This window comes from Sporobolomyces salmoneus (genome assembly GCF_050403485.1).
Source record: "Sporobolomyces salmoneus JCM6883 DNA, S_salmoneus_JCM6883_v1_ctg24, whole genome shotgun sequence".
Classification (NCBI taxonomy): Eukaryota; Fungi; Basidiomycota; class Microbotryomycetes; order Sporidiobolales; family Sporidiobolaceae; genus Sporobolomyces; species Sporobolomyces salmoneus.
In genome coordinates this window covers 68,316-80,083 of record NW_027481139.1, presented here as the reverse complement: position 1 = coordinate 80,083, position 11,768 = coordinate 68,316, and the positions used below count along the sequence as shown (strand labels likewise).

The following is an 11,768-nucleotide window of genomic DNA, read 5'->3' as shown; positions in this document are numbered from 1 at the left end:
GGAAGCGAAAGTTTTCAAAAGTGAAAGTCGCTCAATCGCTTTCGCCTGGTCCTTCTCCCTGGAGGTGCAGACCCAAGCTCTCCGTCTTCCATTCTCTCTGTCAGTAGCTTCAAGGGACAGAAACGAGACGTACTGACAGAAAACCGAAACCAAACGAGCAAAACTACGAAACAAATTCTCATCCGAGAACGAACTCAAGCGACGGAACTAGGTGATACTCCGAGTGGAGTTCACTCGCCCTTGAGATCACCAACCTTTCCCTTCATCGCGTTCCAGCCGTTACGAGCCTCGACGTCGTTCGCGTGAGCTAAAACTCGAGGTCCGTTGAGCGGACCACACGTGAGTTCGACGAGAGCCGTGAAGAGTTGAGCTTGGAGGATACTCTACATGGCAGCGGTCGATGTGAGTGACAGCTGAGATTGACTGGCAGAGAGACTAGGGGAAAGAAGGGGAGTGACTCACAATTCCCCATCCCATTCTCGCTTTCGGTTCGAATCCCTTTTCGAATCCTTCGACTCCACGATTGTAATCGGAACCTCCCAGCCAAGCCCTCAAATCCGAGACCTTGCCTCCGATGACGGTAGTTTGCAAAGCGACGTTACCGGACGAGAAGATGAATTGAAGAGGCGAGAGTACGAATTGACCATTGACCGAACGAGACATGCGACGAGCGTGGGCAAGGATCGCGACTTGATTCCTCCAGGTGTACTCGGCGTCAGGATCGACAGAATGAGGGAAATACAGATCGATTTGACGGAGGGAAGGAGAACCTTGAGTGGCCGAAACGGTAGCGGAAGCGAAGGGAGAGTTGATGTCCTCGCGAACGATCGAGCCGTCGTGTTGGACGAGTCCTTGAGCCGAGATGTCTTCGAGATCGATCTTGCCACGACCTTCAAACAGGACGGCGAAGGGTAACCCAAGCTGAATCGCCAAAGTCGGCGAGAGATTGTAGGCCCTCGAGATGGCAGCCGACAGTTGCGCTTGAGTGATGTTTCGACCGTCCCGAGGCAAGATATCGGCGTTGGCGAGTGCGTTGAGCGCCGGACAAGGAGATCGAGAAACGTCGTCGTCGAGGCGAATGATCCCCCAATCTCCTTGATGACCAATTCCTTTCCAGTTCGTCCATTGCCATAACCCTGTTACGAGTCGAGGAATCGAGGTAGGAGACGAGACGAGACGTCGTAGAAGACGAGGATGGGAAGTCGGCGAAAAGTCAGTTTCTTCGCTCCAACCTTTCTCGCAGTTCTTCTCGAGTTGGAACTTACAATCAGGAGACCTCTTCTGACCAAGGAAACGAGCTACCGCACAAAGAGACCAGAGGATTGGATGACAGACGAGCGAAGGAGGGTACGTAGGCGAGAAAGAAGGAGGTACCACGTAACCCTGCTTCTTCGCGGGAGTGACGAGGTTGAGCAAGAAGATGACAGTATCGATCGAGTGAAGTACGACGAGTCCAAGGACGGCACCGACAAGGAACGCGACACCTCCAGCCTGAAACAAAGAAACGAGTCGCACGAGAGTTAGCGAACTTCGACGTCGGAACGGTTCAGACGCGAGAGAGGGGGCTCACGAGACGTTGAAAGAAAGACCAGACGAGTCCTGAAGCAGGAATGATGGGTTCGGTGAAAGCAGGCGAGTTGTTAGTGAACCTGCGATTCGCGTGTTGCGCTTTCGCTGTTTCGCGCTCGACACGAGCAGTCAGCTCTACTCTGATCTTGCGTAGCTAGAGAGAACACTTACCTTCGGATTGATACATGATAGCGAGTGACGCGGTGAGAGAGACGGGAAGAAGAGGAAGAGAGGAAACGTTTTCCCCGCTCGCCGATTGGATCAATTGAAGAGGCTCGAGCACTTTCAACTCATTATCCCCTCAAAGAGAACCGTTATCTTCGTTACCCCCTACAATCTGCTCGAACCGTTTTCGAAGAAGAAGAAACTCGAAAGAGGTCCCGACTGACACCACCCGAGTTGATTCCGCACGAGAGAGTAAAGGTGCTGACAAGATTAGCATAGATTGATAGTACGTACATACAACAAGGAATACTTCACTGCTAAAACATGCGAGTTTGAACGACAAAGGAAGAGAAGAGGAAAACAGAGACTTCGTGAACGCTCAGATGAGTTCAACTGCATCTTGTTCTAGAAGTGCTCTGATTGTACTGTATCGACACATATGTTGAGATCCCTTTTCGAAAACGAATGGTTCACCGCTGTACAACCGTCGACAAGCGAGTCAGTTTTCTGTCAAATCGTGAGGAAAAAGTTGAGGAAACTCACTCTGGCAGAATCACAGGCGGACAATCTTGCAACGCTCGAAAGAAGACAGGTTTCGAGAAGTCCGGTTCGGGCACTGTTCCAGTTGGGAGGATCAGCTTTGCATCTCGAGTCGCCAAACGAACGAGGCAACTTACTCGGTGGAGGATGTCGATTCGATTGGTCGGGCATGGCATCCATAGCTGCTGCATCGTGATATGCTTTCACGAGTCGCACGTATCTGATCCAACCGACGAGAGTCGTGAGTACGAGATTCGGCGAAACGAGCCAAGTCGAATGATTTACCCTTCAGCGTGCGCAATCTCATTCTCATACAGCCTCTCTTCAACGTCGGGTAGCGAAAGATAATATTGAGCGCATTGTTCGAGCTGATGCCGCGAGCAACCGAGGAGTGAGCTGAATTCCCGGAAAAGAAGAAAAATGAAAACTCACTTTGTACAGCCGTTCTCTCGTATACATCTTGAGCACGTGAGCTGCCCTCATATTCTCAGTTGCGACGATAGCTACAGACGTATAGAACGCTTCATCCTTGCCTCGAGTCGACTGGGCCTGCCTCACGATCGCTTTCTGCTCGATTCGAAAACATGTCAGCTTCTTTCCGCGGTTATTTCGAGGAAGAGAGCTCACTCTTCTGGCCAAATCCCTCACGAGCTTGTCTACTAGTCTCCGAGGGAACACCAGCAGTTCAGGAGCTCCCATTTCGTTGTGCCAGGCCCTCAATAACCTCTGAACATTCCTCTCATTCGAAACGTCTCCGTCTGTCCCGAGGATGTCGTCGAGTGTCGGACTACCTCCTCTCGTCGTGCTCGCATCGTAATCTCTCGTAGAGGATCCCGCTAGAGCTCCTCCAGTTCTCCCGGCCGTTGTTATCGAACTCGCTCTCCCTCCCCCTCCTCCTCCTGGCCGTGGTGCCGCCGCTCCATTTTCGCTACTACCACTCCCTCCATTCTGATACCGTCTCGGGGAAGGAAACCCTGTTGAGGAGAGTGAATCGTCGATCGCTCCTCCTCCTCTTCTTCCTCCTCCATAGTTTGACGTGTCGTACGATTCCGATGTCTCTTGGAGGATCGATTGTTGATCTTCGTCATCGTCATCGTCGTCGAAGAACCCGCCTCGAGGTTTACTCATCGGAGGCGCGAAAAGCTGAATGTAAAGATGATACTTTCGCACACGCGAGGCGCGACTTGTCTGGAATACTCTCCAATCTTTGCAAGCTCGTTGATGTACAGGGTACCATGCTCCTGTAATGAAAGACAATCGACGCGTTTCACGATTAGCAGAGAAAATTGAGCTCGACGGAAAACAGATCTTCGCAAGGCAGATGATGGGATAGTTGTATAGCTTTGCACTGCGATGACCACGAATCAAGGATGATGAAAGAATAAGAGAAAGGAGGGGGGGAAGAGGTACTGCTCTGTATAGAACTACACGAAATCAAAACAACCAAAATTGACTCAAACATTCCCTATAGCTTGCTCTCACGGTTCTCGGGAGCTCCCCGCTCAGGTCCAACCTCGATTTCGGTATCGTCGACGTTGACGTTGAATCGAGTTCGGTTGAGGGGTTCGTTTTGAGCGAAACGGACCAATGCCGGGTAGACATCACCTGGAGACGAGAGAGTGGATGTCAGTAACACATTCGCGGGGAGATACAGTGTGAGGGGACACTCACCATCATATCGACCGAGGGCAGAGTTGAGGAGGTAATCCGGAACTCCCCAAGCATCGACGAGCGAAACCGCTTGAGGTCGCAATTCCGCCAACAATGCGTGAACTCGATTCCTCAATAGTTCAGCTTGCTTCGGCGACAAGTATCCCGATGAAAGGAACTCGGAAGCTTCAGTGTCCATCGTGTAGCAGGCGAAGAGTTCGAAGCATGTCGTCATGACCTTGTGAAGCGCCGGTTTCGATTTGAGTTCTTCGTCGTGAAGGATAGCTTGAGCAAAGTTATAGACGAGGTAGTATTGAGCGTGAGCAGTTCTATTCGCGCACAAGATCGATCAATCGTGAGCATTGCGACTTCGAGCCATGGAAGGAATCCTCGAACTTACGAGCATCGGAAGATGTCGATGAGGAGGTGATTCCAAGTCTTCTTCTCAATATCTCGCTTCTTGAGAGCAGTCGCGGTAAGGTAAGCGGCACGGTGACCGAAAGCGTCGATGAAGAATTGAGGGTTTGAGAGATCGCCAGTGTACTTGACTTGAGCTTTCGCTTCAGGGTTGTCGATGTACTATCGAGCACGAGAGTCAGGCGTCAAGTAGCTTCAATACCGATGCAGAGGAAAGCGGCTCACCTTGAGGATGTACTCGCGAGTTCGGTTCTCTGAACTCATAGGAGCGTTGCGATCGGCGAGAAGAGTTCGGAAAGTTTTGAAAAGGTATCGACCGCATTGTTGAGTGAGCATGTACGAGTCTCCCTCCCTATGGACGGCGAGCACAAGGGCGTGAGTCAACTGTGTCGATCAGGAGAAAGCGGGTAGGAGAGACTAACCAGGTAACTTGAGGGAGGTAGTCGGCGTAGAAACTGGCGAGTCCACCAGCGAGTGAGAAACCGTGTCCTCCACAAGCTCGTCGACACTCCTCGATCGCGTTCGAAGCCATGATCGTACAGAGGGATTTGAGACCGGATGATGAAGCGTGAACATCGGCGAGGAGGGTGAAATCTCCTTCTTCCATCGCCGTCTGGTTGAGAGAGTAGAGACGGAACATGTCTCGTCCAGCTGTAGGTGAGTTACGTTGTGTCAGTATACTGCAAGTTCTGGGGACAGCAGTAGAAAGCACTGACTGTAGTGACAAGCGAAAGCTTGAACGAGAGGAGGGAAAATTCGCGCTTGAACGAGTTGGTAGTTTATTACTTGGGTCTCGGAAGGCTTGCGGCCATCGTCGGTGAAGGGAGCGTCGCGGTCAGCGAATTGTCGTCGAACTGAGCAGTAACGAATCGCGACAGTGGCTGATCGAGCGAGGACCATTCGAGCTTGTTGAACGATGTTGGCACGAATGTAGGTCCTGTGAGGTAGAAGTATAGTTAGTATACAGGTTGAAGAGCTAGAGAGGGAAAGGGAAACGACTGACATGGTACCGTAAGAAAGTTTGTCGTTAGGAGGTCGAGTGAATTTGCCCGAATCGGGATCGACTTGAGCGTAAGCGGCGAGGAAGTTGACGTGAGGAATTTCCACCTTGTCGAGCTATTTGTATGCGAGAAGAGGTGAGCGATGAGCTCTCGCGAAGAGGCAGGAAACAGAAAAGCTTACGAGAAGAGCACCGTTGTCGGTAGCAGGGTAACCAGCCTTGGGACCAATATCCATGATCGTACGTCCGGGAAGAAGTTCGCGAGTCTTGATGTCGCGGAGAGGGACAACGAAAGGGAAAGGACCTCGCTTGACGAGCGAACCATTCTTGCCGTCAGGAGTATGAAGTTGAGCCATAACGACAGCGTGATCGGCTGTTCGACCGAGACCTCCGATCCACCATTTCATAGCGGTCAAACCGGGCGATTGAAGGATGAAAGTCTTCGAGTCAGGTTGATAAGTGGCGGTAGTTTCGAGTCCTTGGACATTCGATCCGTGTCCGAGTTCGGTTTGAGCGTAGCATCCTATGCAGCAGTAGGTGTCGATTGTCAGTCCGGACGCACAGGGAAAGCATCGGAAGACGACTTTGAGAAAACGAGAATGAAAACGAAGACGAACCGATAATCTCGTAGCGTTCAGCGGGTTTTGTGAAGAGCTCCTTCTGTTCGTCGGTGGTTTGAGCACGAAGAGTCTTCAAGAACATGGACTTGTGAAGACCAAAGGCAGCGGGAAGATCTGGTTTTGACGACGAAGAGACGGGTGGGGAGTTAGCTGAGTTTCCCTTTCTCTTGCTTCCGAAGGGTACGCAATGCCTTGAAAGCTTGATCGTGGATCTATTGAGAACTTACCGAGTAGTTCCTCTGCGATCTGGTTGTCCTCGGCAGACCAACCGAGTTCGCGAGAGACTTGTACCAATCGCTTCTCCTTCCTCAATCCGTGTCGGTACTTCTCTCCTCGATCCATGTAGTGGTAGTCTGCCTTGCTGAAAGCCGGCTGAATACGGTCAACATTGGCCGGAGACGATGCGAGAGGGAGGAGACGGTCAGCTAGAGATCGGAGCGAACGAGGGGGAGGCCGGTTCAAATGCTTACCTCGCTTTCGAGTACAGGCAAGATCTTCTTCACTCGTTCAATGTATTCATCGCCGTAGAGGTATTGTTGAAGTTCAGCCGGAGCGAAGCTGGCTTTCGATCGCTCGATTTCGAGTAGCCGAGGTCCGGGGGTTCCGACTGGCTTCGAGAGGTGTTGGGGGATTTGGATAGGTGGTGTGCCGGGCATCGTGTGAAGAGGATTAGAGTATAGTGGAGAGGAGAAAGCAAAGTCAAGATCCGGGGGACAAACTCCTTTCGGGTTTTTCGCTGTCTGGAAATGCCGGTTTTTTTCGAGCTTGGATCGCTCGATTCTTCTCGCACTCGTTTCCTCGTATTCATTGTCCGATCACAGCTACGAATAACCAGCTACGAGTAAGCGTAAAACAAACATAGTGTTGATCACGTGCCCTTTTGAGGGCTCTGAGCCGAACTCTGATTCTTCTTCCCCTCTCTCTTCTCGCCTCCACTTTCCGTCTTATACACGTCCCTCAATCGTCTCGACGCCCAAGCAGACTCCTAAGCATAGAAGTATGACCTCGCTTCCAACTCTTTACGTCCTCGTCGGGCACCACGGGGGACCTCAATACTCTCCCACCGTTTTCAAGGCAATGCTATCGCTCTATCACAAACAGGTTCAGTTCGAGGTCAAGGAGCTTGTTTGGACCGAGCTGAGGGCGAAGAAGGAAGCGTGGAAGACCGATAGACCCACGCGTAAGCTCAATCATCTCAACCTTGCGACAATCTAGTTGACGATTTGAGATTCGCAGTCCCCGCTCTCGAGCTTGCGAATGGCACAGTCATCGGAGATTCAGACAAGATCGCCGAGTGAGTCACTTCGCGACGACAGAGTCTCATCTTCTCAGCGCTCACTCATTGAGAATCGATAGATGGCTCGACGAGCAATACCCGGACAAACCCTCGCTCTTCGTTCCCGACGTCCCAAGTTCCGAAGTCAGTCCCGGAAGCCTCCAACTCGCTAAGAACTACTTCAAGTACATCAACTCGACGTTTGGATCACCTGCGCTGCTCGGAACCCCGTTCTCTCCTTTCTTCTCTTCGATTGCGAACGGTATTCTCGGGTTGATCAAGGCAGACAAAGTGAGTAGGCTCTCCTGTGGACCAGGGAAACGTGGTTGACTAGTAGCTTGTACAGGATCGGGTGTACTTCACAAGCGACACGAAGCTCGGAGTCCAAGACGGATGGAGCAAATTGCAGAAACTCGATCGGGGTGAGCGCGGAACTGCTCGGTCTCGCTGTTCCTAGGTAGGAGACTGACAAGAAGAGACGATGATAGATCAATCGATCCGACAGGCGAAGACCTTCGTCAAACCTCTCGAGTCTTTGCTCAAATCGAGTAAATTCTTGAACGGAGAGAATCCTGGAATCGTCGACTACACGCTCTGGGGACGGTAAGTCTTTGTCGCTCCGTGCTGACATGGGATTGAAGCTGACAATGAGATCTCCTCCTTCTCCAGATACGCTTTCCAGCGAGTAGCGGATCCATCAGGGGCGAAACAAATCTGGAGATCCGAAGCAACTCCGACAGTCGCCAAATGGATTGACAGTATCGAAGAGCGATACTCGGAACAGCTGAAGGATCAGAAGAGTAGATGGCCTGCTGACGCTAACTAAGCGGGTGAGGATTGACGTGTGAATATGATTAGTTGCAAGTCAAACATTTCATTCAGATTCCTCGTCATCTTCTTCCTCCGAATCATCGTCGTCCTCCTGCAGAGCCTCGAGGAAAGGTCTACTGCCCTGCCACAAAGTTTTCCCGACTTCTCCAGCCGTTGTCCTTGCCTTCACGCTCTTGTACCAGCCAAATACTGCATCATCCGTGACAACGTCCGTCTCGTAGAACCCTTTCAACACCCTCAACCAGAACCTCATGTCCCCCTTCGCTTCCTCAGCGATGAATGTTTGCGCCAACACCAAACAGTCCATCATGGCTTCTTCTGAATCTCCCGTCAAGTTCGCAATGAGTCCTCCCCATCTATCGATCGTCTCCGTCGCATTCGTCGCACCATCACATCGTTTCAAGAGGTAAGGTACGGCGATTGCTCGTACTTGACCGAGATCGACATTCGAAGCCATTCGAAGAGTTTTGAGCTCGATCGCGGCGTTATCGACCGTGTGGTTCTCGGCGAAAGATCGATCGAGAGAGTGAAGGCACTCTGTTGCGAATTCGGAGTGTTTCGACGATTCTTCAGGTTGGAGGGCATCGAGACCGGCAATCGAAGGCATGCCAGAAGCTGATGTGACAGATTCATCGTCCGAGTCGTCAGAGTGAGTACCGAGAGTGGAGAGAGAGGTTGTAGAGCCATTCCGGGAGGCGGAGGAAAGGGAAGAAGAGGAAGAGTTGAGGTAGAGATTTGCGAGCGAATTGCCTATTTCAGCGAGAGGGGGACGCGATGAGCATCAGGCAGGAGCATGAGCTAGTAAGAGCACTCACCTAGTCGGGTCACACTCAGGTTTCGAGGGTCGACGAAATCTTCATCGTCTTCCAAATCAGAGTCCTCATCTCCTGTTCTTTCTCGCTCCTCTCCCGGCCAGAAGTAACCGATACCGTCTTCTCCGACTGTGGACTCTAACCATGTGAGCGGATATCTTAGAAGGATTGAGAGCAGAGGGAAACCTACGCGTGTTGTCTCCTACATTCAGCTCTTCATCTCCCTCATACTGCTCGATTGAAACTCTCGCGCCTCTTAGCTTGGCTCCTTTGCCCAACCTACACCCTGCTCCGACGAGACTGCCCTTTTCGACAGTCACTCCTTCTTCGACGATAACTCGTTCTCCCAGAATACTATCCCTCACAACTGATCCTTTCCCTAGTTGACATCCTTCAAACACGTAACTCTTCTCGACTCTGGAACCATCGAGAACTTGAACGTTCTCCCCTAAGACGGAATTTGACACGATTGCGTTTGAGCCGATCGAGGTGTGCGAGCCGATTAAAGATGAAGGCAGAATCTTGCAACTTCGGGCGAGGTCAATCGAGGTACCGTAGTATTGGAGGGAGCGTCGTTGCTCGTAGCGAAGAGAAGGGGAATAGGAGGAAGAAGTCGAAGTCGAGGGAAGGTTCTCGTCGGGACTGAGAGGGTAAGATTTGCGAGAGAGGATCGATTTGCTGCAAGAACATGAATGGCGAGTCTCGATCAGTGTCCACCTGACAGCTACGTCTCGATCTCGAAAACGGGAAGACTTACGAGACCCAGTCATAGCTTTTTGTATTTCCCACCACTCCAGCCCATCCTCCACTGCTCACAAGCCCTTTCTTCTCTCCGACGATTGTACAACATATAGTCTTGCCCAGTAGATCCGAAGTGAGGAGACCGTTTACGAAATCGGGGTAGAACGTCTGGTAATCGAAATTCTCGGTGAAGAGAGGTGCGACCTATACAACAAGCAAACATCCGAATGTTCAGCGACTCGGGATCACGAGGACGCAGAAAGTGAAGCGGACTGACCTCGTTCGAGCAGATGACAAGTCCAACCGATTCCAAATCTGATCTCGTCGTGACCTCGTGTTCCGGATTCGACAAGGCTTCTCGCGGAAGTTTGAACGTCTTCATTTTCGGGAAGAGCTGTGATTGTTCGTAATGCAGTAACTGATGGTTTGGCGAGAGAGCGTGTACGGCGAAAACGGAATTTGTTCTGCTCGAGCCGAGGTCGATCAGCTCACGACGATGGTCAGCACGAGAGGGAGAGATGCTCACTTGGATTGTATAGGACTGACTAAACAGCTCATAGTCAGACTTGGATCCGCCTTTTTGCGTTCCCCAAATTCTTCGACTTTCGCTTTCAGATCAACATTCCCGACGTATCCAGCTTGAACGACGAGGTAGTCGGAAGGGGACAAGATGGATAGAGAATCGACTTCTCGCAAGACGTCTCCGGGAGTAAGAGCTTTCGTTGGTCGAACGACGATTGAAAGAGTTGACTCGGGTCCTTGAAATGAAACGGTACTGAGCGCGTGAGAGCGGGTCAGCGGAGAACGACACAGGTTAGAGTAGCTCTCGACTCACGATAGGTACTGCCTGATCTCGTCTGCGCCATCTTTGGCAAAGAGGAAGACTTGTTCAACTCCAGCTGCCGCAAGCGATTCCAGTGTCCATCCGAGCAGGGGGATGTTAAGTAGGGGTAGCAGGCACTACAGAGAGACTCTATTAGCCAGAATCAAGGTATCAGGGAGGGAGGAAACTAACCCAAGGACGTTGTTCACCTCCAACTGTGAGGGAATCCTCAAACTCTTCATCTTCTGTCCGCGGTCTGCGTACAAGTGGACCCCAACGAGCTTGATCTGACCATGGATCGCATAGTACGATCGCCTGGAGAGGATGATCTTGCTTGGTATCTTCTTTCGAAAGTCCACTTGATGAAGCGTTCGCTTTCGACATGCTTGACTTCTGTGGTTTCCTTTCGCGCTATTTCCGGAATAGTAGAGCTGCCTGTAGCTGCTGGCAGTCGAGTCGGGTTGATCTGAGGTTGTTGTCGAGAGCAAAGCTTCGGCGAGCCTCTCTTGACTTCTCCCATTCACTCGACCACCATACACTATGTCGAACCTCATCCCTTCAGGCTTACAGCAACCTCAAGCGACTCCGAGCTACTACACCGACTGTTACTCGTGCCGATTAACCGGAACTCTCACTTTCTCCGCCGTCGGTCTCTACGCTCACTCCGTCGCGAGGATGCAGGCAAAGACGCAGGTGGGGAAAGGAATAGCTAGCTTGTCAGGACTAGGTGAGCATACGCGCGATTCTGCTTGTTGTCGCGGGAAACTGACTCTCGTTGCGAAATGAATCAGGCTTCTTGGCGATTGCTGCGGCGAGGTGGACCAGCTACTCAGAACCGCCTCCTACGATTGAGACAGAAGAGTCCCGTCGAGCTGGCTGAGCTTGACCGCAAAAGCTCAACTTCGCATGGAAACTTCCGGTTTCCGCTCGAATCTTTCGGCCTTGCGTGAGTTGCAATCCCTTCGAGCTCATGATGTCCATCCTTGTGGGTACACGTTGACTTTGCTTTGTCTTCTACCTCGATTCAGGCTAGCGAGGTCGATTCCAGGTCATCCGAGCTGCCCCGCGCTTGAAAGCTCTCGAATCAGCGGCATCGAGATCCTCGACACGATCTTCTCCTCTTGTTAGCATCTTAATGTTATAACGGTGGTCTCAGTCGGTGTGACCTACAGATTGGTAGTTGATAGGAAGAAGAAAGGAAAGAAGAAGAGGGAGTGAGCGTGGTCGCGAGCTACATGATGAGCCGAGAATGACTGACTGGAACGGCATGTAATACTCTTTCCCCCCTTTCCTCAGAATCCTGTCCGATGGGCAGAAGCCAGCA

At 51.6% G+C, this 11,768-nt stretch overlaps 6 protein-coding genes across 6 annotated transcripts; 2 read left to right on the top strand and 4 right to left on the bottom strand.

Annotated features, from left to right (window-relative positions):
• Nucleotides 1–230: 230 nt before the first annotated feature.
• Nucleotides 231–1,756, bottom strand: JCM6883_005374 (uncharacterized protein; the record flags this gene model as incomplete). The annotated part of the gene is made up of 5 exons (XM_076632222.1): nucleotides 231–383; nucleotides 463–1,136; nucleotides 1,266–1,491; nucleotides 1,571–1,674; nucleotides 1,741–1,756. The coding sequence occupies 5 exons, from the start codon at nucleotides 1,754–1,756 to the stop codon at nucleotides 231–233; spliced, it is 1,173 nt and encodes a 390-aa protein (XP_076487757.1).
• A 357-nt stretch (nucleotides 1,757–2,113) lies between these two features.
• Nucleotides 2,114–3,402, bottom strand: SLD5 (DNA replication protein SLD5; the record flags this gene model as incomplete). Its single annotated transcript, XM_076632221.1, has 6 exons — nucleotides 2,114–2,210; nucleotides 2,278–2,350; nucleotides 2,412–2,494; nucleotides 2,560–2,642; nucleotides 2,707–2,841; nucleotides 2,902–3,402. The coding sequence occupies 6 exons, from the start codon at nucleotides 3,400–3,402 to the stop codon at nucleotides 2,114–2,116; spliced, it is 972 nt and encodes a 323-aa protein (XP_076487756.1).
• Nucleotides 3,403–3,739: 337 nt separating this feature from the next.
• JCM6883_005372 (uncharacterized protein) lies at nucleotides 3,740–6,617 on the bottom strand (the record flags this gene model as incomplete). The annotated part of the gene is made up of 11 exons (XM_076632220.1): nucleotides 3,740–3,879; nucleotides 3,946–4,253; nucleotides 4,325–4,503; nucleotides 4,567–4,693; nucleotides 4,764–4,992; nucleotides 5,058–5,278; nucleotides 5,345–5,457; nucleotides 5,524–5,864; nucleotides 5,959–6,075; nucleotides 6,189–6,333; nucleotides 6,432–6,617. The coding sequence occupies 11 exons, from the start codon at nucleotides 6,615–6,617 to the stop codon at nucleotides 3,740–3,742; spliced, it is 2,106 nt and encodes a 701-aa protein (XP_076487755.1).
• Nucleotides 6,618–6,960: 343 nt separating this feature from the next.
• JCM6883_005371 (uncharacterized protein) lies at nucleotides 6,961–8,063 on the top strand (the record flags this gene model as incomplete). The annotated part of the gene is made up of 6 exons (XM_076632219.1): nucleotides 6,961–7,141; nucleotides 7,198–7,255; nucleotides 7,318–7,528; nucleotides 7,584–7,659; nucleotides 7,726–7,840; nucleotides 7,907–8,063. The coding sequence occupies 6 exons, from the start codon at nucleotides 6,961–6,963 to the stop codon at nucleotides 8,061–8,063; spliced, it is 798 nt and encodes a 265-aa protein (XP_076487754.1).
• Nucleotides 8,064–8,111: 48 nt separating this feature from the next.
• GCD6 (translation initiation factor eIF2B catalytic subunit epsilon) lies at nucleotides 8,112–10,828 on the bottom strand (the record flags this gene model as incomplete). The annotated part of the gene is made up of 8 exons (XM_076632218.1): nucleotides 8,112–8,818; nucleotides 8,884–9,009; nucleotides 9,071–9,558; nucleotides 9,638–9,825; nucleotides 9,899–10,085; nucleotides 10,148–10,396; nucleotides 10,457–10,581; nucleotides 10,637–10,828. The coding sequence occupies 8 exons, from the start codon at nucleotides 10,826–10,828 to the stop codon at nucleotides 8,112–8,114; spliced, it is 2,262 nt and encodes a 753-aa protein (XP_076487753.1).
• Nucleotides 10,829–10,984: 156 nt separating this feature from the next.
• On the top strand, nucleotides 10,985–11,324 carry JCM6883_005369 (uncharacterized protein; the record flags this gene model as incomplete). The annotated part of the gene is made up of 2 exons (XM_076632217.1): nucleotides 10,985–11,171; nucleotides 11,236–11,324. The coding sequence occupies 2 exons, from the start codon at nucleotides 10,985–10,987 to the stop codon at nucleotides 11,322–11,324; spliced, it is 276 nt and encodes a 91-aa protein (XP_076487752.1).
• Nucleotides 11,325–11,768: the final 444 nt, after the last annotated feature.